This window comes from Andrographis paniculata, unplaced genomic scaffold, assembly GCF_009805555.1.
Source record: "Andrographis paniculata isolate CXL003 unplaced genomic scaffold, ASM980555v1 Contig50END, whole genome shotgun sequence".
Lineage (NCBI taxonomy): Eukaryota > Viridiplantae > Streptophyta > Magnoliopsida > Lamiales > Acanthaceae > Andrographis > Andrographis paniculata.
In genome coordinates this window covers 48134-74286 of record NW_026137585.1, presented here as the reverse complement: position 1 = coordinate 74286, position 26153 = coordinate 48134, and the positions used below count along the sequence as shown (strand labels likewise).

At 38.4% G+C, this 26153-nt stretch overlaps 4 protein-coding genes across 5 annotated transcripts; 1 reads left to right on the top strand and 3 right to left on the bottom strand.

Moving 5' to 3' along the window:
- Nucleotides 1-97: 97 nt before the first annotated feature.
- On the bottom strand, nt 98-9577 carry LOC127253164 (DNA damage-binding protein 1). Its single transcript, XM_051277606.1, has 19 exons — nt 9247-9577; nt 8843-8891; nt 8388-8447; nt 8144-8235; nt 7609-7660; nt 7438-7500; nt 7295-7344; nt 6695-6770; nt 6054-6263; nt 5865-5971; nt 5605-5713; nt 4792-4992; nt 4499-4714; nt 4049-4159; nt 3381-3656; nt 2436-2710; nt 1640-1991; nt 1093-1377; nt 98-922 (listed from the first exon to the last, which is right to left on the bottom strand). Exons 1-19 carry the CDS (start codon nt 9348-9350, stop codon nt 341-343), a joined length of 3270 nt encoding a protein of 1089 aa, XP_051133563.1. The 5' UTR covers nt 9351-9577; the 3' UTR covers nt 98-340.
- A 575-nt stretch (nt 9578-10152) lies between these two features.
- On the top strand, nt 10153-17501 carry LOC127253423 (uncharacterized). Of its 2 annotated transcripts, XM_051278013.1 has the most exons (4): nt 10153-11238; nt 11360-11726; nt 16010-16147; nt 16366-17501. In XM_051278013.1, the coding sequence occupies exons 2-4, from the start codon at nt 11375-11377 to the stop codon at nt 17067-17069; spliced, it is 1194 nt and encodes a 397-aa protein (XP_051133970.1). In that variant the 5' UTR covers nt 10153-11238; nt 11360-11374; the 3' UTR covers nt 17070-17501. The 2 variants fall into 2 exon arrangements, with proteins under 2 accessions (XP_051133970.1, XP_051133971.1); XM_051278014.1 differs by lacking the exon at nt 16010-16147 and having other exon boundaries at nt 10154-11726.
- On the bottom strand, nt 17248-23948 carry LOC127253425 (cullin-4-like). The gene is given in 18 exon segments (XM_051278015.1): nt 17248-17672; nt 17819-17899; nt 17992-18072; nt 18194-18274; nt 18345-18482; nt 18592-18723; nt 18825-18885; nt 18974-19029; nt 19032-19088; nt 19678-19731; nt 19818-19919; nt 20040-20165; nt 20783-21070; nt 21164-21286; nt 21448-21628; nt 21904-22250; nt 22329-22444; nt 23382-23948. Coding segments are annotated over 18 exon segments (2487 nt in total). The 5' UTR covers nt 23731-23948; the 3' UTR covers nt 17248-17558.
- A 517-nt stretch (nt 23949-24465) lies between these two features.
- Nucleotides 24466-25928, bottom strand: LOC127253237 (peptidyl-prolyl cis-trans isomerase FKBP17-1, chloroplastic). Its single transcript, XM_051277694.1, has 4 exons — nt 25510-25928; nt 25219-25341; nt 24946-25062; nt 24466-24866 (listed from the first exon to the last, which is right to left on the bottom strand). Exons 1-4 carry the CDS (start codon nt 25894-25896, stop codon nt 24744-24746), a joined length of 750 nt encoding a protein of 249 aa, XP_051133651.1. The 5' UTR covers nt 25897-25928; the 3' UTR covers nt 24466-24743.
- Between the last annotated feature and the right edge of the window lie 225 nt (nt 25929-26153).

Here is a 26153-nt window from a genome sequence, read left to right as displayed (position 1 = left end):
ATTTACTATAATTATGGTTATGATTTATACATAAAAGATACCTCCGTCTCTCATTGTCACACACACAAAAGTCTGTACAGCGAAGCAACCAGGCACAGACACGAACCAACCTTCCTTTTCATATCTTACACTCACTCACACATTGCCAGAACCAAAAAAAAAAAAAAAAAAACAAATGTCCAAATGATGTGATGTGATGATGTTAACAGCACAAAGCACGGCTCGGCTATCTATAACTCTAAACCAACAGATATAATAATAATAATAATAATATGGCATGTAACCAACCAACCAACAATCAATCAAACAATCACACAAGCAGCAGGAAAGGAAGAGGGCTCTAATGTAGCCTAGTTAGTTCTTCTACTCTCTTCATCAGTTCATCAACAGCCACATTCATTGCCTTGGAGATCTCTTCCATCCTATTCCGCCCCAGGTCCAGGAAAGATTCGATCAGATCTCCATCCAAGAAGTTTTTGGCATCCACCGTTTTCTTCTCGTTGTAGAAAGATCTCCACTGCTCATGGCTCAGCCCCCCCACACCCTTTATCACTTTCCTTAGATTCATTTGCAGCTTCTCCAAGAACACATACTGCTCGTGTGGAAGAGAAGCAATCACCCCTATCACTCCATTCACTGTCCCAAATATTACAGTTGGAATTTGGCCCATGTCAGAATCTGGCAATCGCATGACAAGAGACCCATGGCGGAACCTGTTAACAAATTCACCCAGGTGGTACTCACCAACCACCTCAAGCCGCCCACGCTCCTCATCAGTGGCCCCCTCACTATTCTTACGGACAGTGAAGAGGTTAAAATTATTTTCAGCACCAAGGTAAATGTCATCATCCAGAATCTCAACAGCTGACATCCAATTGGCATTGTAGTCGCGTGCTCGCTCTTCAATAGCACCCTCCTCATGCTGCAAAAGAAGCATGGAGTTGAATGAAAAGGTGCCAATAATATGGATAGAGATCTAAACATCGGCTTGCACAAATACACCAAAAAAACAGTCAGATTTTGCCCAAAAGAATAACTCCCAGGAATCGACACAAAGATATTAGACACTCAAGCACATTTGGATAGTTGTACCTTGTAAATCAAAAGGGAGATTGATTTCATCAAGTCACCCACAACAATGAAATCTCCTCTTGTCTGCACATAAAGGGCGAGTATGTGCCCATGATGTCCGCACTCAGATTGTAATTCACGAGAACCATCATCCCGGGGCATCCACTTGTATAACTGGATCTTCTGATTTATTGCAGCGAGCAGTTTTCCATTGAAAGAATTAAGAGAGTATACAGAACCTTTAGTTTCTTTCTCGGCAATTAGTTGAAGCTTTCCATCTTCTACTGCAAAAACTAATATCCGACCCTGAAATGTTGTTGGAGAAACAAAAAGCAACATCAACAATTAATAACAAGGAATATATTGTAAATTGAGAAGTACAATTGAATGTGATCAAATTGATATCTATGAAAAAAATATATATATTGGACAGGAATGAAGAAATAAGAAAGACAATAATAATAATTATAATAATAAAACTTGAGATAAAAGGGCACTGGCAGCAAATGAAACACAAGCCCAAACAGTGAAGAATCACTCAGGAACACCAAAAAAGTCTACAACGTACCTTGGTAGGCTCATACTCTTCTGGCATTACATATGCTGTCCCAACACAGTAGTAAACATTATTGTCATCTGAGAATGAGCAGCTAAGAATGGAGCAACCAGACTCATACTGATCTAGTGGGTAAGTTGATAAAACTTCAAAAGTTTGGTCATCCAGCAAGCGGATGAAGTGCACCTCACAGTCTTCTGCACTTGTCTGGTTATACTTCAAGCTACTTATTGCAAAGGTTCGGGTCTGTTCCTGATGACATATACGCCGTGCATGCTCCCCAAGGGGAATAGAGCGGATGTGAAGCTTTTGAATGTCATCAATGGTGCCAATTGTCAGTTCACCTTCTTTAGCAATTGCAAGACTGTCACAAATTATATAAAATCTTAGACATGATGACAAAAGTAATAATTTAAATGTCATTACTCATATCTGAAAGTCCAGAAATGACACAACAGCAACAGCTTCTAGAATATTCTTTGAGTAAATGATTAGAACATCAAACAGAGGAGAAAAATAATCATAGGGAGCAAGAGTTGATTACTAACATACCAACATTTCAAATAAATCTATTTATGAAATACTGAACAAAGGAATTTCATCCCATGAGAACAAATGGATTAATTATACCACATGCTGCTAGCCAAAAAATTTCATCTTTTCTCTTCTGTAGATGTAAACAATAACAAATACCACAAGTACAATGACCAACAGTAACCACCAGAGTGGTTGAAATTTTCAGTTTATTAGTATATCAGATTTAGGTTATTAAATCATCAAACCATTAAGGAACAGGCAGAGATCTTACCTGTCAGGGAAAGCAGCAGAGTTGAAAGGGCACATATAACTGACTTCTTTTAGATTTACATTGCTGTACAGCAATTTCCTATTGCTGCTATAAATGACAGTCGGCCTATCAGAAGCAGCAAAAACATGGCTTGCATTCTTTGATGAGAATGTGCGAAGTGCAATGGGTTGGGTCCCCAAAGAAACCTTCTTCCTATCCGTCAGATCTCCATTACTTGTATTCAAAACAAAATTCAATAGATGTCCATCTCCAAGAGCACATAGTAAGTAAGATATCTGAAATTCAGAAGCAGCAAAAAGTGTTATTGTTGTTCATGATTCTTTTAGCTTGAAATCATATGAATTCAATAAATTCATGAACCACATGTTTTCGCCTCTCCAACAATGAATATAGTCTTATATATATCCCCCAACTTCCCCATGGTATTTCTTTAATTAAATCTCAATTGATTAGACAGAAGTTCATTAAAAACTGTATTCTTAAATGATTCTTAACAGTTTCTTGTCTCTTTAGTCTTTGGTTATGCTTCAATTTGGAAATTAATAGATGGCTATCTTTCATGGTTAACTTTGATTTTTAACTAAATCTAAATATGTAATTACGAAAGATTTTAAATTCCAAAGAATCTTCTGATTTATATGGATACGATGAATGTTCAACCCCTACAAGGAATGGTTTATTAATATCTTCTACCTGGTATGGCAGTCCAGAATCAGAATCTAAAAAACCAGTAGAAAATGGAATCAATCAACTACACCAAGTTCACAACCCAGAAGATATTATTTGGAATCCCTCTATCTAACAGAGACACTACTAGAGTAACAGAAAAAATCATTCAATCCATAGATCAATTTTCACCATTGAAGAAATTCAGACAAAAAAAATAAATAAATAAATAAATGTGCAGGCAGATACAAAATTAGCCAAATTAAACAAGAAACTCACCCCTTCAAAAGAACACAGTAGTACAGATCGTGGAATTATCTCCCCTCCCAAATGCTCCTTTGTAATAAGATTTAAATCAGGAAGTGAAAAGATCCTAACGCTGATATCAGTCCACATTCCCACTGCTGCAAGCTGACTATAATTTGGATTGTCACCAATTGGATTAATGTCCAGGCATGAGATCTCAAACTCCAATTGAGTGTTTTTAACTTCAGTTAACACTCCATCACCAACTTCTATATACACCAAATGGCCACCACCAGTAGCTAATAAAACCTGTCATAAAAAATACACAAAGTAAAGAAAACTGCACATAATCACAAATTTTCTCGGAAATAAAATAAAAGAAAATTTTCTTATATAGTGTGTGAACTAAATTTGATGATCTAGGATCTGTTTTGTTATCATTTCAAATCAGTTTGGGTTTTTAATAGTAAAATTTTGAATTGAAATAGTTGTTTGATGTAATATAAATAAATACTGATGCAATGTTTTGAATGTAAAATTAAATTTTAGTGGAGTATAATATAAAAAATAAAAAATGTATTTTAATTGATATTTTTTTAGAGAAAAAATTATGAATAGTAAAATTCAGGTAAAAACCCTACAAGCATACACAACATTGATTTCTAATGAATACTAAATGCAGAAGCAATGCTAATATATACCTGGGTGGCATTGGCAGTGGCAACATTGACTGAATATCCGGCTGGCGCAAACCATTCATGTCGGAGCTCCCTAGAGGTAGAACTGACCAATCTTACTGAACTTGACGTCACCTGTGAAACTCATTGAGCATGAATCATGAGCCACCAAAGTAAAATACAAATAATAGCCACAAAAAAATTCCTATATTATGTATGGAATCTCACAAATTGAATAAGTAGAATAAAATCAAAGCTCCAGTAAAATTTCCACGAAAAAGAAAATAAGAAGATTGTACTAAACCAAAGGGAAACATTGAAATGCCTAAACATGACTGATTAACTTTGTCTGTGGTGAAAAGGGGTTTCATATGAGTTGCATATGAGGTTTCATGATAAAAATCGCAAAGTCATCAAATTAAGACAATATTGGAGAAGTAATAAAACAATTCCATACACCCTAAACCAACAAACCTGCACAAGCTGGTCATAAACAGCATCATGACAAAATAATGTCTGGACATTCGAACAAAAACCTTCTATTTCAGTTTCCTCCAATTCATCCTCGAGGTTCATTGCCAATATACGAGTCTCGCTAATGAAGCTTACAACCAAGAAAGTGTCATATGGATCATCAGTAGCTGATCGCAATGACCACATCCCTTTGATTCCTTGAAGCTCTACAGATGCCTAGAGATAACATGGAACATTATTTACAATGGGAGGACCAGAAATGTATACCACGACAGAACTCATAAATGCTGTACCTGCTCATTTATCCCAATTCCATTACGAACAATTCGAAGAGAACCATCTTTGTAGGCTCCAGAGCAGGTTACAACCTGACCTTGACCTTGCCTCTCTAAATCAACCACACAGAAGTCAACAATTGGCCCCAAATTCACATATCTTTCAAGAACTTCCACATAAGAGCCTTTTGCATCCGGGTGAAGATTTAGCTTTACAAGCTGGATAATCACAAGATTATGATTATATGTATATATATGAAGTAAAAAGGATCTGAAAAATAGCAAGGATAAATGATAACAGAAGTCAGGTCCAGGCCATATATTTTCCAGATAGTTTGACTAATCATGTTTTCAGGCTTGATAACTTTTACATTCCAGGACAAGTATTAAAAAGGTATTTGTCAATTTTCATCACGACACATGACAAATGACTAAAAACAAAATATAGGAGAGAATGTGCTTTGAAGTAATTAGTCTATTGCCACACTCATTTCAGTTATAATTCCAGAGAACTCTTGACATACACAAAAAGAGTGAGCCGGAGATATCCAAAGTCAACTAGTTGAAAAGGATACCCTAGAATGACAAGCTGAGTGCTCTACAATGATTAAAACACAGATTAAAGGTGTGCTCATGATCAAGGAAACAATAAATTAATTAAAGGCATGCATTGCAGCAGTTCTAATGCTCTTCATATTGAAATTCTAATGCTCTTCATATTGAAATCCATGACACGAAAAGGATAGAAAACGAAATAATCCAAGTTTTAGGGAACATATTCAAATTTAGAAGATTAACCATTTTGGGGGAAAATAGATACACTCTACTGACCTGTGAGTCTCCATAACTGGATCCAATGAATACAACAGCATTATCAAGATATGAAATTGATGATGCAACAGATGTCTCCCCCAAGAGCTCAATTTTGAGACCAGTTACCCTGGAAAATTAAAATGGAAAAAAGACAAAAATAAATAAATAAATAAATAAAAATATAGGAATATAAAACAGTACAAAGCCTATGTTTCTCTGAAAACAAAATTAAATATACATTCGTCACAAAATAATGAACCATGGGATAGCCTACTCACTTCTCCCTTTCATGAGTTATGACGAGTAAGTGCAGAAGTCCATTATGATCACCAAGTAGGTAACGAGAACCATCAGCATCAACCCTACCATAAGCTCTTGTGACAGACTTAGAAGATAAAACACAAGCAAAGGTTAGCAACTATAATCAAATGCAATGTCATAAACATAGCAGAGTAATATACACCTACAGGTCTGATTGGAATTGCTTTAAAGGCTGAAGCACTGCAATACACAATAGTTTCTTCACCAATAATTAGGACACCACAAAGAGGAGGTGGCACTGGGATTAACAAATCTGCCCCATTGTCAAGATTGTTCTGAGACCATGGACCCTCAATGAAATCTTTATCCTTCAGTGTGACCTCATAAGTTTTGACATGACGAGCATCCTTGTTATCCTATCAATCAAGATGGTGATGATATATGACAATCCATACGCCAAGAAGTTCCACAGATGATCAAATGATCAACAGAAACTACACGTGCAGAGCTGTTTGTCCACAGTGTCTGGTAGTCTTTTTCAGGTAAGATAAAGAGAATGCCAAATGATTTACACCAATAAGTTGCAACATCTCACACCCAAAACTTGAACCTTTAAAAAATAGATATGTGGCATACCTCAAAAGGGAGGTCATGAAAAATAAGCTCATTGAAAAGCACAATATATTGACTAAATTTTGATGTGCTAAAGCCCATGGTTTAATGTTTACAAAAACAAAAGTTAGTTACCTTAAACATGTACAGCGTTTTAACATATCTCAATATGAAGAGAAAACAACCACCAGGCTTGGTAGATTTATTTGAGTAGCTGCAAAAGTAAATAAAAAACCTGGTAAAGCACAACAATGGTCGGCCTTGGGCAGCCATATAGAAACTTGATATCCAAAACTTGAAGCTCTTCAAGCCTGAAAATCAATTAGTCCGTCGAGGTAGAAAGAAAATGAGAAGCAATCAATTTCATATCACAAGATTAATAAACACTTTGTGCAACGAGAAGTATAAACTTAAAATTTTAATCAGAACTTCACATAAATATGAAGAATATCTCTCTGTCCACTTGCAAGTTGGAATAGGTATAGCCGATATTACTAATTAATTTTGGACAAGTTAGGAATATCTATCATAGTAAGACCTATTTAGACTAAAATAAAGGGTTCTAACTTTCAGTCAATGCACATATAGTGCAGTGTGCAGATACTCAGGAGTCCCTTCTTGATATAGCAATCAGATGTACGACAAACACTTACTATCATGAGCAAGTAAAGGCAGAAATTTCCAGCTTAATACAAAAAATTTTATGAAATATCTCACTCAACCATATGGTAAAATTGCAACCTAGACCATGGAACTAGAAATTTCATATGTATAAGAAAGCATCTCTTCACCTGCAGAGTACCAAATAAACAAAACCATCAGGAGAAACAGTTACCTGATATTGAATGCTTCCTTGAGCTGGCCTTTGTTGTCAAATGGAATTACCTGAATGCATCAATACAAATAATGTGTCACTGGGACACTTCAGAAACAAACAATAATTTATCTACAATGGTTAAACTGATATTGAACCATCACCTTGAATAATCCATCATAGAGATGAAGCCCAATCAATCTGCAGTCCGGATCTATTATGCCAATCTAGAGAAAATATTTATTTATAAATAATAACAATAATAATAAATAAGAACACAAAATATTAGCACACAATTGTACAAATAAACAAATTCAAGATCTAAATGCCCACACCTGTCCATTGTCAGTGGGTCGACCTATACGATCAGAAACATCCCCCATTGCCCTATTGTAGTGATGGAAGCAACAACAACACGCAGAAGAATATATCGTTTAGCAACAATTAATGAAGACTAATAATTGCAACAACACCTACAATAAATTAATTAATTAATTAATTAAATTAATATTTTGACAGAAAGAACTAGTCCTAAGGCCCTTCTGCATTATTTGATGTAAAATCTTCAACCCAAGATATTGACCATAAGAAGATCTGCTCTGGAAATGAAACTATCAGGCAGAGCTAGACCTAAAGCCCTTTGCATTGCTCTAACTTTATATAAATATACTTCTGCTTGACAAACAGGTTGTGCATTAGAAGATCTGCTATGGTCATGAAACCATATATTTGGAAGAATACAATACATTAAGCACCGTTAGTCCGTTACAATACATTAAGCACCGTTAAACAGCAATTTTATGTAAATTGTACAGAAACGTTAACATGCAGAGAGAGGTTGATCGCACAGGAATCAAATAAGTCACAGACCTTGTAACAACTTCAGCAGCCTCAGCATCCCATTGCAGAACACAAAATTTATATCTTTCAGTCGCAATGAAGAGAAGATCTTGGGGTTCTCCCTAGCCAGTAAATCAGAGAAGTAGATAATGCAGTCTTATTTTGAATTCATTAAGGAAAAGGAAACTAAACCAACTAGATTATGTTCTATAAGTCTCCTGCAAATGGACCATTAACAGACCAAATTCAAAGATTTTTGCATTTTTGTACTCACATGTGGACGGAAAAGCTCGAGTGTGGCAATTCTCCCATATACTGGCACATCCAGTGTGGCCTACAAAGACCATTATCCAACCAATTTTGAATTTCATCAAGTACCAAGAGTAAAAGAATTATGTTAGAAGCTATTAAAAATGGCTGCAGCCTGTATTGTCCAACATCTACAGATGCAGGTTCCCTATACCCTTCCCTAATACCCTTAGGTACAATCTCACCTCAGCATCCACTCCTTGAATCAAAAATCAATGTGGAGTAGTTTTTCCAGGTGATTAAAGGATCAAAATACTGTGTCCTCATTTCTAAGGCAACTTCCTTACGTTATTATCATATTCTGCACCTTACTGGAGTAACTCATTCACTACTCAAAGCATCAATCTTCCACTATATAGATATAACAGGCTAAATAATCTAATTGCTCAATAATAATCAAAAGCATATTTGCTCGTCTACCTGTAAACCTTGAGGTGTCAGCAAATGGATCTCTATCCGGGTGCATTTCCTGAAAATGTATCGCACTCACTAGATAGTTAAAACACTGATAACAAAGAATGAAAAGTAGAAATACACACACATTACACATAGAGAAATTCTTGAGCCGCCAGGTCTCAATTCCGCGCACAAGTAATTGCAGAGACACAAAATAATATATGCAATAACTGATACCACAAAGAAATGTAATGGACTGTTTAACTAGGGAAAAAAGATAGAAAGTGGAAGAATGATTTGGCAGGGTTAAGAAGAGGAGCGAGCAATTAATGTTACTAGCCTAGCCTAGCGTGCCCTAGTAATCAAGTTTCTATAATTCTATCATCATCAAAGTAAGAACAGCGGAAGCGGGGGAAGGGGAGACTGACGCGATGATGAGATTGAGGTCCTGAGGAGCGGTGAAATTCCCAACGCAAGAATGAGTGACATTGGTGGGCTTGTGAGCGGTGACAACATAATTCCATATACTCATGTCGTCGACGGTGAAGGGGGCGAGCTTTTCCGAGAGCAGGAAGTGGAGAGCTGTGGCGGCAGCAGCAAACACAATCAGGGGAGCGGTGGTGAATAAGCAACGTTGATGGCTTACAACACAGCCACGGAAAGAGGAGCCGGGGAAAGGGCAAGGCAAAGTGGGCAAATAGGCAATTGGGGGTAAGAGGGACTGGCAATGGATTGGGAGGGGAAAAGGAAAAGGAAAAGGAAAAGGAAAGCCCCCGCGGTCATTTTATTTATGTCTATGGATAATGGTGATGGATAGGCTGGGCCTCCCGAGGGCTCCCATTTTCAGCCCAGCCAACCACATATTGAGCATTTTCATTTCAATTTTCAAAGGGAACCCTCAATAGGTTAGGGGTATGTTTTTTTGAGTTCGAAAAAATTTGATTTGAATTTACTATTAAAATAATGTATAATGAGATATTTTATAAGAATAAAAAAATATATATTTTTTTAAAAAATACATAGTCCAAATAGTAAAAAATTAAAAAAAAAAAAAACTTAGATTTTAAAGAGTATAAAATAAATATAATTAAGATAAAAACGCTTTTGATTATAATAATTTTTTAAAAATTAACCAAATTTATTATCAAACACTATAATTAATTTTTTGATCGATAAAAAGTTAAAAGCATTTTAGAAACTAGTTACCATCTTGTTGGCACTATTTAGACAATCTAAAATTTATCCAAAACAAACTTTAAAAGTTAAAATAAATAAATATATATTTAAATTGGAAGTGTTGAGATTGTAAATTCATGGCTATCTGCCCACGACTCCCGCATGTATAAAAACAGCCGCCGCCGAGTGCAAAATAGATCATTATCCGATCACACATCCGGGATTTTATTTCTTTATTATTATTATTATTATTATTATTATTATTATTTTCGCATTACTTTGTCGATTAATTTCTTGAAAAATTCCATTCCAGTTTCTTTGATTGAATTCTAGTTCTAGTTCTGGTTCTACTTCTTTAAGCACTTTGTGTAGTCTATTATTTCACTCCAGCCGGGTATTGCTTTTCTAAATTCAATTTTCATTTTTGTTGATTTCGTTTCTCTAATGTTTATTTCATTTAGATCATCGTTGTTTCATATTAAACCAGATGCGATTTCGAATCCTCTTTTGAAAAATCGAAAAACCTTTAGGGTTTTCAGTTGATTCAATCGGAATAGTGTTGGAAGATGATAAAGGATAACAAGGACCACATTGACAAGTGTATACATATTAGTAGCTACTTGCAGTTGGTTAGAAATCTGTCAGAGTTTATTGTAAATTAGTTTTTTGGTTCTATTCATCTCCATGTATATATTTCTCAACCCCTAATTTACAATACACAGAAAATTCCAGAATCTGTATTCCTCGTTGCTCTGCCATTCCTCTTCTTCCCCTTTTATTTTCTTCATGGTATCAGAGGTATTCCCTACCTGTTAATTGCTCATGGATACTTCTTCAAAACCAGAGAATCGAAACATCTCTGGAACTTTGGCCACTTTCCTTCCCAAGGCCTTGTTGCTACAATCTGGAGATCATCCCAGCTTTTCTCTGTCCTCCATTCCTTTGAATGGCAATAACTACATCACTTGGTCTCGAACTATCCGATGCCATGGTTAGAGCTTAGATCAGAAACTCAATAGCTCCAGATCTTCAAGATGCCTTTGTATTCGCGCCAACAGCTAAGGAACTTTGGGATAATTTGACATAAAAGTTTGGCCAATACAACTTTTCCCTCATTTTTCAGTTGCAGAAGAGTATTACTGCATCATCTCAAGGAGGAGATACAATTTCTGCCTATTACACCAAACTGCAGAAACTATGGGATGAACTAACAGCCATTGATCCTCCAACTGGCTGCTCATGTGGTAAATGCTCTTATGATGTCAATAAACGCAATGCTGCAAAACTGGATAGGGACCAATTGATTCAATTCCTCACTGGTCTGAATGATGCTTACGAAAGCCTTAGGGGACAAATTCTTCTCAGGGACCCCTGCCAACCATGAGTCGCGCCTACGCTATCCTTTTGCAAGTGGAAAAACAGAAGGAGCTGCAGATTTCGGCAATGGAGTTTGCCAATCAGAACGTAAATGCAACTGAAGTAAAAAAAATTGCCCTCAATAAAATATTTGGAGACAAGAAGAGGCAAGTGCAGGACAAAAGAAATGTCACATGTGAGTACTGCAAACGAAGAGGTCATATCAAGGATACTTGCTTTAAGCTCCATAGAGTCCCATCCTGGTATAAGGAAATGCAAAACATTGGAGCTCTGGTTCGATCAGAATTGCAAAAGCTTCTTGGAAAGACACCAGACACCCCTGTTGAGTTCACCAACCTGGCCATCGAATTTGCAGGTAACATCTGTTCTAGCATTGCTGCTTTAGATACTTCTTCTTGGCTCCTTGATAGATAGTGGTGCATCTTGCCATATTTGTGTTGATGCCAATCTCTTCACCTCTTTGCAACCTGTCACCATCAAGCCCAAAATATTCTTACCCAATGGTACGTACCACACAGCCACCCATTCTGGTTCTGTAGTTATATCCTCCAAGCTTACCCTGCACAACGTTTATCACATTCCCTCCTTCAAGTTCAATCTCATCTCTGTAAGTCTTTTAGTAGATAACTTTTCCTGCAAGCTCACCTTTATGCCCTCTGTGTGTCTTCTGCAGGACTTGACTTCTAACCACATTCTTGGAATTGGACACCGTACCGATAATCTATATACTTTCCAGACTGATACTCCTATCTCAAATAAAGCCACCTTATCTGTGCCAGTGGCAGCCACCACTGCTGACATCCCTAAAGCCTGGCTGTGGCATCGACGGATGGGACACAGCTCTTCTGAAACCTTGAGACATATGTCCTTACCTACCATTGATGCTTGTAATCCATGTGATGCTTGTCACCGAGCTAAACAACACTGGTTGCCATTTTATAAAAGTACTTCCAAATCTAATGCTTGTTTTGATCTCTTACATATTGATCTTTGGGGACCATACAAACTTGCCTCATTGACAGGTTGTCATTACTTTCTCACCTTAGTCGATGATTACTCCCGTGTTACTTGGATTGTTCTTCTTCCAACTAAACAACAAATATGCCTTGTCATAGAACACTTTATACTTAATATCAAAAACCAATATGGCATAACTGTAAAAACCATTCGATCAGATAATGGTAGTGAGTTTGTTAACAAACAGTGCTACAAATTATTCCACCAGCATGGTATAAACCACCAACGCTCCTGTCCCTGTAGCCCTCAACAAAATGGCCGAGCCGAAATTAAACACAAACACCTTTTTCAAATAACCTGAGCTCTCCTATTTCAGGCTGAATTGCCACACCTTTTTTGGGGGGAAGCCTTGTTTATGGCCACACACATCCTTAACAGACTACCTTCTGCCATTTGGGTTGGTGCTCACCATTTCAAAAGCTTCATAACCGATTCCCTACTCTCTCTCATATTCACACCTTCGGATGTCTATGCTACTGTGTTGACATGAATCCACATCGCACTAAGTTAGATTCCAGATCCAAAAAATGCTTGTTCCTGGTTATCCATCTGGCCAAAAGGGGTTTAAGTTGTTTGACCTTATGAGTAACAAAGTTTTTGTCTCTAGAGATGTCCACTTTTATGAAAATATCTTTCCATAACCAACACGCTCATCCTGCTCTTCCTCTCAACCAGTTGTAGCTATGTTCCCCCCATTCCTCCTGTCACAGCCACCTATCCAGCCGCTGCAGACCTTCCTCTTACTCATACTACTGCTCCATCTTCTATACGTGAGTTCCCTCATGTGCCTTCTCCTGCTCCTCCCTTTATTGGTACTCCAACTGTACCTGCGTGCCCTCCCACTGAACCTCCTAGACCTCACCGCCCCCGCTGCAAGCCAGTTTGGCACAAGGACTACATTCTTTCTACCCATTCGGCACATTTATGGCATTATGCATGTACTATCTGTGAGCAGGAACCAGTATCGTTTGCACAGGCTATGAAGGATCCTTATTGGAGGGCTGTTGTCGCTGCTGAATTACAAGCCTTGGAATCCAATAGCACATGGGAGTTGACTGTTTTACCTTCCGGCACCACACCAATTGCCTGCAAGTGGATCTTTCGCATCAAAAGAAATGTTGATGGTTCAATCCACAAATATATGGCACGTCTGGTTGCCAAAGGTTTTCTCCAAATGTTGGGGCGTGACTTTACAGAATCATATGCTCCAGTGGCCAAACTTGTCACTGTGCGTCTCCTGCTGGCCGTTGCTGCTGCCAAAGGCTGGCCAGTCCATCAACTCGATGTGAATAATGCCTTCCTTCATGGCCTCCTTGAAGTAGAGTTGTATATGGTCCCCCCATCAGGCAGCCAAGTTCCCTCCGGCCTTGTATGCAAGCTACAAAAATCAATTTATGGTCTGCGACAGGCACCTCGTCAATGGTACAAAGAGCTTTCAGGCAAACTTCTTCATTTTGGCTTTCAGAAATCTACACATGACACCTGCTTCTTCTTTATGGCATCTGGCTCCACCTACACTGCCCTTCTGGTTTATATGGATGATGTTTTGCTGACAAGGACTGATCTTCCAACCATTCTTTGTGTCAAGGCATACCTTGATAGGGAGTTCACAATTAAAGATGTTGGCAGTGCAGGTTATTTTCTTGGTATTCAGATTGAATCATCTTCCTCTGGTTTCCTTGTCTCACAATATAGGTTTAGTGCAGACATGACGCAGGTCTCAGCAATGCATCTCCTTGTGCTACTCCATTGGCCTCCGGCTGCAAGTTCCAACATGATGGCGTTGCTTTCGACAAGCCTACATTGTATTGCCGTGTTGTTGGTCGCCTATTATACCTTACCATGACTCGGCATCTCTGCTTCGCCGTTCAACAGCTTTCCCAGTTTATGTCATGCACAACCACTCAGCATTGGAGGACTGCGCAACATGTCCTTCGCTATCTTCGGGGTTCCAGTCATCTTAAGCTCTTCTTTCCTTCTCAATCTGAAATTACCCTCACTGCGTTTGTTGATGCCGATTGGGGGTGTTGCTTGGACTCTCGCAAATCTCTTACGGGGTTCGGTATATTTCTTGGTTCCTCCTTAATTTCCTGGAAGACAAAGAAACAGTCAACTGTATCCCGCTCCTCCACTGAGGCCGAGTATCGTGCCTTGGCTGCGACTGTTTCAGAAATTTTATGGATCACCTACATCTTACGTGATTTTTAGATTTCTATCCCTCAGCCCGTGTCCCTTTTCTGTGACAACAATCTGCGCTGAAGATGGTGCAAAATCTGGTCCATCATGAGCGCATGAAGCATATTGATATTGATTGCCATTTCATTCGCGATCATCATGCTGCAGGAGTCATCAGTCTCAATTTCGTTCCATCTTCTCAACAATTGGCAGATGTTTTTACAAAATCTGTCCCTTCTGCTGTTTTAAACTTCTTTCTCTGCAAGCTGAACTTAGTTGCTTCGCCTGCTCAGCTTGAGGAGGGGGTGTTGGAAGATGATAAAGGATGACGAGGACCACATTGACAAGTGTATACATATTAGTAGCTACTTGCAGTTGGAAATTAGTTTTTTGGTTCTATTCATCTCCATATATATATTTCTCAACCCCTAATTTACAATACAGAAAATTCCAGAATCGTCTTCCTCATTGCTTTGTCATTCCTCTTCTTCCCCTTTTATTTTCTTCAAATAGCGGTCTAAAAAATAATTCGAGACAATATATATAGTGTTGAATAAACGTGAATTATTGGTTATGAGTGGGTGGTCGCCAATGCCATATGTGTATACATAGATAAATATATCAAACCGGGCGGCCGGCCGACCGACCACTGTGTTTGTTAAGTTATATGCATCGATATAATAATAGCAATATTATTGCGATTTATGAATCTATGAATTGATGATCGATGCATCTGTCTCTGTGTCATCCCTCCCACATATTCCGAACGATGAATTAAATTAAAATGGTATATGTGTTGTCACCCCGCCTGCCAAGTGATTCAATAGCCAAAGATGGATGGATGGATCTGGCACGGAACAAGCAGTAAATTAGTTGAAAGAGTGGATGAGAGACCGAGAATGGATTAGATTAGTCTTATCCTGTTATATGTATTATATATATTATATACACGTTGCTTGCCGCCGGATATCTCATTGATCATTAGTACTCACTCCATTCAATAAATAAATAGCAGCAAAGTAAAAGCCGTGACGTTATGTTTTAATTTTACCCAAAGAATAAGGAATATAAATTGATCGATGGAGGGATATAGGAGAGTCATCCAGTGTCGCCCCCGCCGCCCCTCTTCTATGCATCACTCATCAATTATTATTTAATAATAATACATATATATATATGCCATTTTCATCTCCAACTCTTTCTTCTTCTTCTTTCTCTCTCTCTCTCTCTCTCTATATATATATATACACACGCACAAAGTGGGTTGGTGGGTCGGTCACAAGGTCCAAAGTTTGCTCGCGAATCCCTCCTACATTCATTCATTCTTGAACTTAGACTGCACGCATTCTTCTTCATTACATACAGACGGACAGTACTAGCTAGCTAGTACCACTTCTGTTCCAATTTTGATCCAACTTAACTCTTCGGCTCTTGTTACGTACGTAGTCATCAATATGAACCGCCACTCGGACTCGGACTCAGACTCAGGCTCAGTCACAGTCAGTGTCTCTCAGGATTCATCATCGCCACCACCACCACCCTCAACAGCAGATGGGCACCCATACGTTGATTTTGCCATGGAAGGTACGTAGGCCGTAACTCTACTCGCCTAATCAACAACGTCCGCCACAACACCCCCATCACCCCTACAAACACAATCTTCCTCGCTCATTCACCTTTTAAACTAAACTATCTGTGCTATACAAACACACACACACACACACACATATATATATATTAATTCAAATTTAATGATGCAACCCAACCAATCATTAATCAATGATTGTACTTGGTGCACGCAGGGGTGGCAGCAAGTATAAAGCTACTGTTGAAGCTAGTGGAGGATCAGAAAGGGGCGTGCGACAAAGAGGGAAAGCACAGGGGCAAAGCAAGTCTGAGACTGAGAGTGAGAGCGGCCACAATGGTGAGCATAGCGGATCACGTCAGAAGCAGAATCCGTCTCGCACTGGGGCTGCAGGGCAATGACGATGATCCTGTTGATCAAGCCGCCATGAGGAGAGAGCTGAGTGCAAGCCTGGCGGCGCAGCAAAGCCTCGAGGCCATGTGCAGCAGCTTGGGGAAAGAAAAGGAGATTATGGCCGCGGAGCTGTCGAGGAAGGTGCAAGAACTGCACGGAATGGAGGAGCTTCTTGGCGACCTCAGGCAGCAGAACGAGGCCTTGCTGCGGAAAGTGAATCCTCCTCCTCCTCCTCCTCCACCGCAGCCTCAGCTGGAGGAGGAGGTATCGTGGCTAAAGGAGCGGAACAAGGCCCTGTGGGGGCAGGCGTTGAAGTCCCTTGAAGGGTGCCGGGCCATGAAGAGGAAGGTGAAGGCCGTGCAGGAAGAGAACGCAGAATTGCAGGCTGCAATGGATCGGATGCTGCTTGCTGCCCAACCAACATTCAAATTCCGTCACAAGGATTCACCAGAATTGCAGGCTGCAATGGATCGGATGCTGCTCGCTGCCCAACCAACATTCAAATTCCGTCACAAGGACTCACCGTAGTGCAGGTGGTGGTACGTACGTGCTACTCTATATGTCCAGTCCAGGTCTCTCTCACAGCACCCACCCATCATGCTTATGCTTGGCGGGCCTGGGATATAATCATAATAATAAGAGTGGGGAATCCTTTCCTTTCCTTTCCTACTAAAAAACTTAACCAACAGACACGGCGCGAGCGAGAGCAAGAGCAAGAGCCTTCCTTCATTCATTTCCCCTATAGGCGCTATAGTTGTGTTTCACTATGCGGACAGGCAGGCATGCATGTATGTATGTATGTATAACAACAGAGAGAATGCGAGGGTAATAAGGAGTCTTTACAGCTACACCAAATAATACATTAAAAACACAAACCACCAGCTGTTGAGGGACTTCCTTCCTTCCTTCTGTACACAAAACCAAAGCCTATGCCAGCCAGCTTCCTCCTCCTCTTTCCCATGCAAACTTCTTGCACTTACTTGAACTTCTTGTTACGACTGACCCACACCACCCTTCTCATGCCAGATAGTTGTATACTTGCGGGTTACCCTTGTCGCGCTCCAGGTACTCACGGTCTATTAGGCTCTCAATCCTTTTCTTTAGGTCTGCTGGTTTTATAGGAAACTTGAGCTGTGTACCATACCATCAAATATGTAAATATCGAATGCATTTCTATACACATACACTACAATAATAGCTTCCAGCAATTCATCGTGCACATTTCCTTCCCGCAACACTTCCTTTCCAAACCACCACAATAAATGCATTTCAGTTACCTGCTGAAAGAGTTCTGTAATTAATAAAGTGTGACTCAGTATTTTCCTTGTCTTCATTATGCAGACAATTGCAGCGTCCACCTGTATCAGCATCCCACCAAGCACCACATTAAGTTTCACTGTAAAAAAAGTAGAGAACCGATATCTCCACAACATCCAACAGGGTAACTGACCTGATATTGTCGGTCTTGGAATACCCTCTCCGTGGTACTGGCATTTTCCTCTACGGTTTCCTTCATCTGAATTGCATTTACCTGTTCATAGTATGGTTCAGGTGTTTGGTTACCCAACAAATTATCTCACAGCCATAATTTCTAATTGTCCCAATTAGAACTTTGACAACTGAGATGTATATAGGATGACACTGAATCCAACCTTTATACGATAAAGTGGTGCAGTGAATTGATCATTAAAAACAAACAAGTCATCATCTTCCACATCTCTGCCTTTTGGAATCTACAAGGGCAAGCACATCATTTAATTGAGATTTTCATCTTTTTCAGTCAGCCGAGGAATGGGCACTTGCCTTCTGAAGGACACGGAATTTGCCACATGCAAGGGATTGCAAAGTCCTCCTCAGCTCTTTAACCTCTACACCTGTAGATTCTTTGATATCTTGAAACCTGAGCTTTTGTACATCATTGAACAGCATTAACACAACAGTCTTAAGGAGATGAAGAATAAAAATGTTTAAGTTAGGACGGTCCCGGCTATCGAAATAATGAAGTGGGAGATACTAATGCCAAAAAGCATGCATAGTCAACAAGGCAAACCTGGAATAATGACACCGCCAGCTCCTTTTTACCTTTTGCAAAGTCTGCTTTCAGCACACAATGGCCCAACGAATTTTGCCACATTAGTCGCCTTCCACTGTATTTGCTTAGGTAAAACTCCTTGAAAATATCCTGGAGGCCAATAAAGAATATCACACAGAACATGACATCCATTTTTTATTACAAGATTATGTCCTGCATCAAATTTAATTACAAATATCCTGTATGCAGACCTGATACACATTGAGTTCATGGGGTAACCGAACATCCATGGGAGGATAGGTTGGCCAATACCTACAGCAATTTGAGCAGGCATGTACTCATTTGGCTGAAAATTCTCTGGAGACGTGAAAACAATAAAGGTGGAGTAGACCAAACGTACCCAGTTGTTAAAACATGCACACTCATCTCAATACCAGAAGGAAGTTTTGTTCAATGTCTTTTGCTTGGGATGATTGCTTGAAAGATTCATTAATCTCTTTTGACAGTTCAATGTCCTGTCGTAGAATTTTCCAATGAGATCACAAATAAATTAATTAATTTAAAATTTCACTAGAAGTACGACAGAAGATTGTACACGTATCGGCCAAACAGCAGGATGGATATCAGTTTTTATCTTATCAACCAGTGTCTTGCAGATGGATTTATCAATATATTTCAAATTAATCAAAAGTAACCTTGAAATGAAAATTCAGGCATGGATTGGCAAGGAGAAAGAATGAACTTTTGTGAACTTGTCCCAAATGAGGAAGTGAAAACCATTTTCTAGATTTAACAAGCTAGCTGCTCCTATTTGCTTCTATTAGGCATGCATGAACCATAAACTAGCTGCAAGTTCCGTTAGTTCCAAGTTTACATCATTTACAAATTCAGGACTTACTTAGCTTTAACTACCATTTAAAACCAACTGAATCCTATGGTTTTCAGTGAATTGCAACGGATGATGAACTTCTCAATCTTCCATTAAGCTCTCATAATAATCTTCCGGGAAAATGAATGTAGTTGAACAAATTTCATGATATTGAATGAAATGAAGCTTCTGAGAGGAAAAAAAACATAGAATGGAAGAGAAGAACAAATACTAACCTTGAACATTCCTTCGAGTTTGTTAGTAAATTGACTGCCACACTCAGTTTTTAACTGCAGTAATATATTTCCAGTTTGTTGCTTATTATATGCTTTCAAAGATTCACAAAAAAAAAAAAAAAAGAACAAAGAAGAAAAACCTTAGCAATCATTGACTTCTCAGCATCAATAGATGCACTTTTCCCCAATAACAGCCTTTTAGCAAGATCTTTCTTATAAAATGCTTCAAACACATCTTTTGCCTACAAGTGGGGGAGATACAAATTTTAACCAGCTGAAATTCAGAATGACAAGATTAACTCACAAAGAAAATACAAGCCATTGTCAGTCCTTACAGTTTATTGTCTTATCTATGTATATACCTGTATAAATCTGAACAAAACAAGCACTTTGTCAAGTGTACCCTCCAATTCCTCCTCTGAGGTACCCTTATTTCCAGCACGAAGCTTCTCATCCAGAAACTTGGCAATCAGTTCAGCAGGGCGGTTCTGGGAAAGATAATAATAATACATCACTTTAACTGGTTACATATTCAGAAAACTGTGATTTTCAAGTTGCTATGTATTTTACAACTATTAAGTCAAATCATAAACTAAGCTGTGAGTGAAAAAAGTATGAATTTCTTCCCAACCTTTCCAACCTCCCTTGCCCCTACAAGCTGGGGGAATGTCCAATTTTTGTGAGGTTAGTGATTCCATAGAGATATGCTTCTTTTTCTCTCAATTCAAAATTAACTAAGGTTTTAAAGAGAGGTCCCTTTTGAGAATTTTAATTTTTTCACATCCCAATCAATCTTGAAGGGGATCAGTCATCCACATCCAGAAATAAGTTGAAAAAACATTACCATGCCAAATTGTTAGTAATCAATGAAAATAAAAAAATGCATGTATGCTAGTATTTGATTATCTGGACAGTTCCAGACACTAGTTGATTGTTATTTACTAATCCGTAAAGAAATCTTGATGGGGCAACAGAGATGAGTCTCTCAATTCACAAGATCACATATAGTCAATATATTTCAAGATGAATTTCTCTCTTTTAAAACTCCTAAGTTACTAAGATACACTCAGGAAATTAAGATATCATCTGAAGTAGTGAATTGTACCTGGCGAATATTGATGAGATGCTCAAATGCATCCTTGATGGTATTGCTAAATGCTTCGATTTTTAAAAAGCTTTCATCCCATATTCTATCAAAATTTACTTTAAATTCTAATAAGCTGGACAGCATATCTTTGTCTTTTTCTTCATCCATAACAATACTGTGGCCTGTTTTTTTGATGTACTGACTAAGTGATTGCCTTAAAGTCTCAAGGGCATTGACTCTTGAAAAGAGCATATGAATTCTTTGTAAGTCTTCAATGCGCTTTCCATCCATCAGCATCATGAAACCCTGCATAAGTGGATTAGAATATTATAAGAGATCACACACATAAAATCCAGCTAGGGTAGGTGGCAAATAGAACTGAAATTTTACTATAACTACCTTATCCAAAATTGCAGATAAATGCCGCTCAAGAAGTTGCCTTTCAGCAGTGGCTACCAGGCGCTTTCTTGTGCTTGCATCCAAGTAGAGTAAACACCTCTCATTTTCTTCTTGTAACCTCATCTGACGAATGAGATATATCATAATTACATCAAAAAGTGAAGGGATAACAAAATCACCAAGGAATCCATGCTAGGCAAAGTTGGAATCTTGGTGATGCACAAAAGATTAAATGTTTTTATAAGCATGATGATAACCTAAAATATTAAATCGAAATCACACACCTCTACATGCCTCAGATAGTCAGGTACATCTGCCTGTTGCATATATTCAACTCCTTCAGCTCCATAAAATTCAGATGTACCTTCAAGGAATTCTTTCTCAAAGCTTTCTTGGTAAATTCCCAGCGCAGTGAACATCTTAAAAATATGATTAAGAAGTGTCCTATCAACGGCTTCACCTAGTCTACAGTAACCGCCAAAATAATGTTATTAGTATTACATAAATCTTACATACTAGAAACAAATCTTGTGTCCTATTACAATACAGCATAGTAAAATGTTACATAAAGATAATGACAATGGCGTACAACAACTTTGCAGATAAGAGTCATATGACATGCTTAATTATGGAAGTTTTAACTGCCAAGAGAAAAGCGTCACCACATTAGCTAAAGTCCAAAACAATTTTTGTATATAGTGTAACTAATCAAATGTGGGGCGACAATAAATGTAGACTACCTCTCATTCTCAATCATTTTCAGAAGGCCAAAGACAGTTTTGCGCTCCACTTCTGAAGAAAGGGAAAGATGTTTACAGAAAAGCTGCAACCCCATGTCCCACAATGAGCACACGTTTGGTGTTTGCTTTACATATGTTCTATCAAGATATAATGCTATACCCCGAATCATCAACATTTGGTCACAAAAATCTTGCCAGCACTTCTCAACAAGTGACAAGAACGCTACCAGATCTTCGCTCTGGCCAACCAAAGATTCTATTGAATCAGATATGTAGGATTCACACTCCTTTTCAATTCGTTGATAAAGACTTCCACCCATTTTATGCAGGCAAAGGTCATTGACAACCTTAGTGTCAAACATCACCTAATCAGCACATAGTACAATAATAACAAAATACAAGCTTAAAGTCTTCAGCCGCATTACCTGATAGAGTTTCTCCAAGTCACATGGATCAGGTTTCTTCAAAAAAATAGCACGAATAGCAGACTTGAGTTTTGTCCATCTATTTTCCTCAAAATTACTTGGCAAGGTTGGTTTAGCTTTACACAAATTAACAGATCTATTATAAAGGAACACTTGTTTTATGTTAATCATAACACTTCAAATGACACTTTTCAAAGAAAATATAACATCTAAATATAACTTCACAAAAGGTTGGTTTAGTGAAGTTTTTTACACCAGCTCTTCACAACTGTCATAGGCGAGCATGCACTACACAGATAACAAAAAAGCATGCAGGGCTTTCAGCTTCCTATTTCATTATTCCATTTTCGTAACTATCCTTCATGTTAAAGAAGACTGAGTTGCATTTTGTAAACTGTTTCTCCAAGTACACATTATCGTATGCATGGTGACCCTCCTTGAAATTTCTAGAACAAGTTTTTCCCTCATATCTAAGGAACTGCATCATGGAAAATGTTCACAACCTTTCAGCTGATACATGAAGGCAGAAGTACGTCATGCCTTTCAAAAAGCTATGTTCATCTTTTATGGCCAGATTAAGAAACCTACACTGATAGCTTCTTCCAATAACCGACCAATTCTCATCTAGAACACCACACCCACACTGCGTATTGATTGAAAAAACACTACAGTACTGTGAATTAGATGACTTATATTTTGAATACATAGATCAGTGGAACTGAACTGGAAGAAAATTAATAAATTCTCTCATGTTTATCTACTTGACGCAATTAGAAGCAAAAGTTGCGGTTCTTGGAAAGAGACAAAATCCCAGATCTCCACACATCACAAACAACGATAAAATTGCAATCTACCAAATTCACAGACGTTTTAATCTAAAACAGCCAGGTCAAAACATAAAAACCCTAGTAGTCTACACGAATTTGAGCAACGGACAAACGGTAAGAAACGGAAAACCAGAAGCCGAATCTTTTCCCAGAAGTAGTGCCGTCTATATCCATTGCGAAATTGGAAAGAGAAATTGCAAGACAAAAAAAAAAAAAAAAATCGAACCTTTAACGAGCTTAATTACAAGTTTTTTAGTAGGCTGGGGAGGCGTTGCCTTCTTCCGAGACAAATTAGCGGTGACTCCTCCAGCGGCAGCAGCGATAGCGGAGCGACCAAAAGCGGTAGGGGGAGGGGAGCCGTCGGTGGGATCGTCTTCGATCATGGAGGGCTCGGCAGAGCGGACATGAGGATGAGGAATCTGGTGATGGCTGTTCTTGTTGGGATCGTGTGAGCACGCGACAGCGTGTGACTTGGCCTTTTTCATGGCCGAGAAATTGGAGGCTTCGGCGGCGGAGGAGGAATAGGGGGGATTAGAGCGCTTGTTGGGTTTGGCAGAGGAGATGGGCTTAGACATAGAAAAGTGAAAGTAATCAATCTCCGGAAGAAGGAGATCTCCTCAATATATATAAAATAAATGACGGAGAGCAGCAGCAGCGGCGGCAGCGAAAGATAGCGAGAAGCAAAAGGAGAAGACGCCAGAGCCAGAGCCAGAGCCCAGAGCCAGAGCAGCCCTGCCCTTTCCTTCCCGATGACGATGGTGTTGATTAAAAAGCTCTGACTCAACTTTAATATAGCATAAAAATATGAACTTAAGTACCCTCCCTTTCCTCGCGTCATTTTTCATTTATGCTTCTTTCGAAACAAGATTATTATTTTAATAATTATATTACTATCTACTAATATTATAAATATTTTTTTAATTTATTAGTGTATTATACAATATTAATTAATTTTTTTATTTTTATTTTTATTATATTCTAATATAATAATAATATTTTTAAAATTCTTTGTAAAAATTATTTTTTTAATAAATATAAATTAATTATTATTTTTAATTGTAGCAAATTTTTAAATATATAATTTATTTTTTAAATTCATATATTTGTTATGGACATTTAACAAAATTAAGATAATTGTTGCAAATTTATGAATTACTTTTATGATTATTTAATTTAATAAATTATTGCTCGCATTAACAATGAAATTTAATTAAAAAATATTTTTATTGCAATATTTTGCAATTAAAAAAATAAAAAATAATTTTTTATTGTATAATAATTTGTTGTGAAAATTGGACAATTCAATTTTATATAATTTTCATATAATGTGATTATAAAATATTCAGCTAATTTCAACATTTTTCTAGTAGTATTTATTGAAAAATATAGTATTTGTATAAAATTTACTTTAAATATTTTGTCCTACCATTCACAGTCATGTATAGCGGCCGTTTGATGCACAAATTTTCCTTTTTTTTATACGGTGAGTAGCCTCATGTGCCAACAATATATGTTTAGCGGGACGCCGGCAGAGCATAGGTCCGAATGGATAAAAGTCATTTGTTGGTTACGCCTGGGAAGAAAGAACTTAGTTGCGCTTGAGGCTAACAAGCTCAATATCAAAGATAATAGTCCCCAAAGTTTTGCCCTCTCCATTTGCCAGGCGCGTCGGGTTGAATATGGTGGCGTAGAGCCTCTGTCTATCAAAAAACTGCATGGATATTCCATGCCAATTAATAATATGCAAATGATGATAGAGAGAGAGAGAGAGAGAGGGAGAGAGAGAGTACGTTAGGGGGGACGGGCTCCTGAAATGTATTTTGATACCCCTGGGATGGGGGGATGATGACCCGCCTAATGCCACCGACTCTCATTGATCTCACAGCCGATTCGATCCCACCTATCACCTACAGGAGAGGTTGATTAATCGCTAGACATGATGATGACATATGAATACAAACCAATACTACAGTCTACATATACAAATCTGGATCATTCATGCATCCTAACTCCCCGCCAATTAAGAGGTAAGTAGGAGAGACAGTAGATGTATGGAGTATTACTTTTCCGGAACCAAGAATAAACTCAAACGGAACCGCTTCCCCATTCTCGTCTTTATGGTCGTAAGTGGAGTCAAACCGCCATCCTTGCTTTGCTGCCAGTCTTCCATAGTAATGAATCGCAATCTAATTTATATTTTATAGTAATAATAATATTATTATTATTATTAGTTCAATCGAAACAAACTTGGGACAGAAAAGGAGATCAACGAAAAAGGAGTAATTAAATTAAATGGACTTTAATTATGTTTTCAAATCAATACACGCAAATCTAGTTGAAAGAAAGAATAAGACCTTGTCGCCATCCATGGGAGTATCCCCATCCCCGTCATCAGGAATTCGAAGGTCCAGAGCCCTAACACCGCCAGAATTTGGAAGCTCGACGAAATCCGATATGAGGGTGGGTTTTGGCCAACTTTTATTGGGTCCGAGCCCAGAGATAAAAGCGGTAACTGTTAAGAGCGACAACGCCCTTCTTTTAGTTGGCGTGGGCAGTGACTCGCAGGCCTGTGGAGGATGAAGACGGGAGGAAACCCGCAGAAGATAATTGTATGCAGCATTGGAATGACATTGAATAGTAGCAGTCATGGCGCGCAGCTCGGCTCGGGTCTGCTGGTGAAAATAATTAGCTAGGGAATCGATCCTAATTAAGCCTAAACCCCCCAGTTGCTTTGAGCGCATGGACAGGACGGTGCAGAGATGGATAACGAGGTCCCCCACAAGGAAGGCATCATCAATTCACGACAGATTAATAGTCAGTATCACTGAATTGATGGTCGAGTGATCTGTTGGGCCGGAATGAACTGGATCATGGAAGAATGCCTACGACAGCCCAAAAGAAAAAATAAGTAGAAATTTGAAGTGGCACAGCAACTTCAATACGGAGATTATAGAAGATTGTTTACTAACGCGTGTATAGGATAAGAGGACAAGATTTG

Excerpts from the sequence above, each read along its gene's own strand:
- LOC127253164 (XM_051277606.1), bottom strand. The coding sequence starts at position 9,350 with ATGAGTATATGGAATTATGTTGTCACCGCTCACAAGCCCACCAATGTC. Across the intron at positions 8,892-9,246 it reads GACCTCAATCTCATCATCGC|GAAATGCACCCGGATAGAGA; the intron begins GTCAGTCTCCCC and ends ATACATTTTCAG. Across the intron at positions 7,501-7,608 it reads GACCCACTGACAATGGACAG|ATTGGCATAATAGATCCGGA; the intron begins GTGTGGGCATTT and ends TATTTTCTCTAG.
- LOC127253237 (XM_051277694.1), bottom strand. The coding sequence starts at position 25,896 with ATGCGCTCAAAGCAACTGGGGGGTTTAGGCTTAATTAGGATCGATTCC. Across the intron at positions 25,342-25,509 it reads CTCCCATGGATGGCGACAAG|ATTGCGATTCATTACTATGG; the intron begins GTCTTATTCTTT and ends AATATAAATTAG. Across the intron at positions 25,063-25,218 it reads TTATTCTTGGTTCCGGAAAA|GTGATAGGTGGGATCGAATC; the intron begins GTAATACTCCAT and ends CCTCTCCTGTAG.
- LOC127253423 (XM_051278013.1), top strand. The coding sequence starts at position 11,375 with ATGAGTCGCGCCTACGCTATCCTTTTGCAAGTGGAAAAACAGAAGGAG. Across the intron at positions 11,727-16,009 it reads CCTGGCCATCGAATTTGCAG|TCATCAATATGAACCGCCAC; the intron begins GTAACATCTGTT and ends TTACGTACGTAG. Across the intron at positions 16,148-16,365 it reads CGTTGATTTTGCCATGGAAG|GGGTGGCAGCAAGTATAAAG; the intron begins GTACGTAGGCCG and ends TGGTGCACGCAG.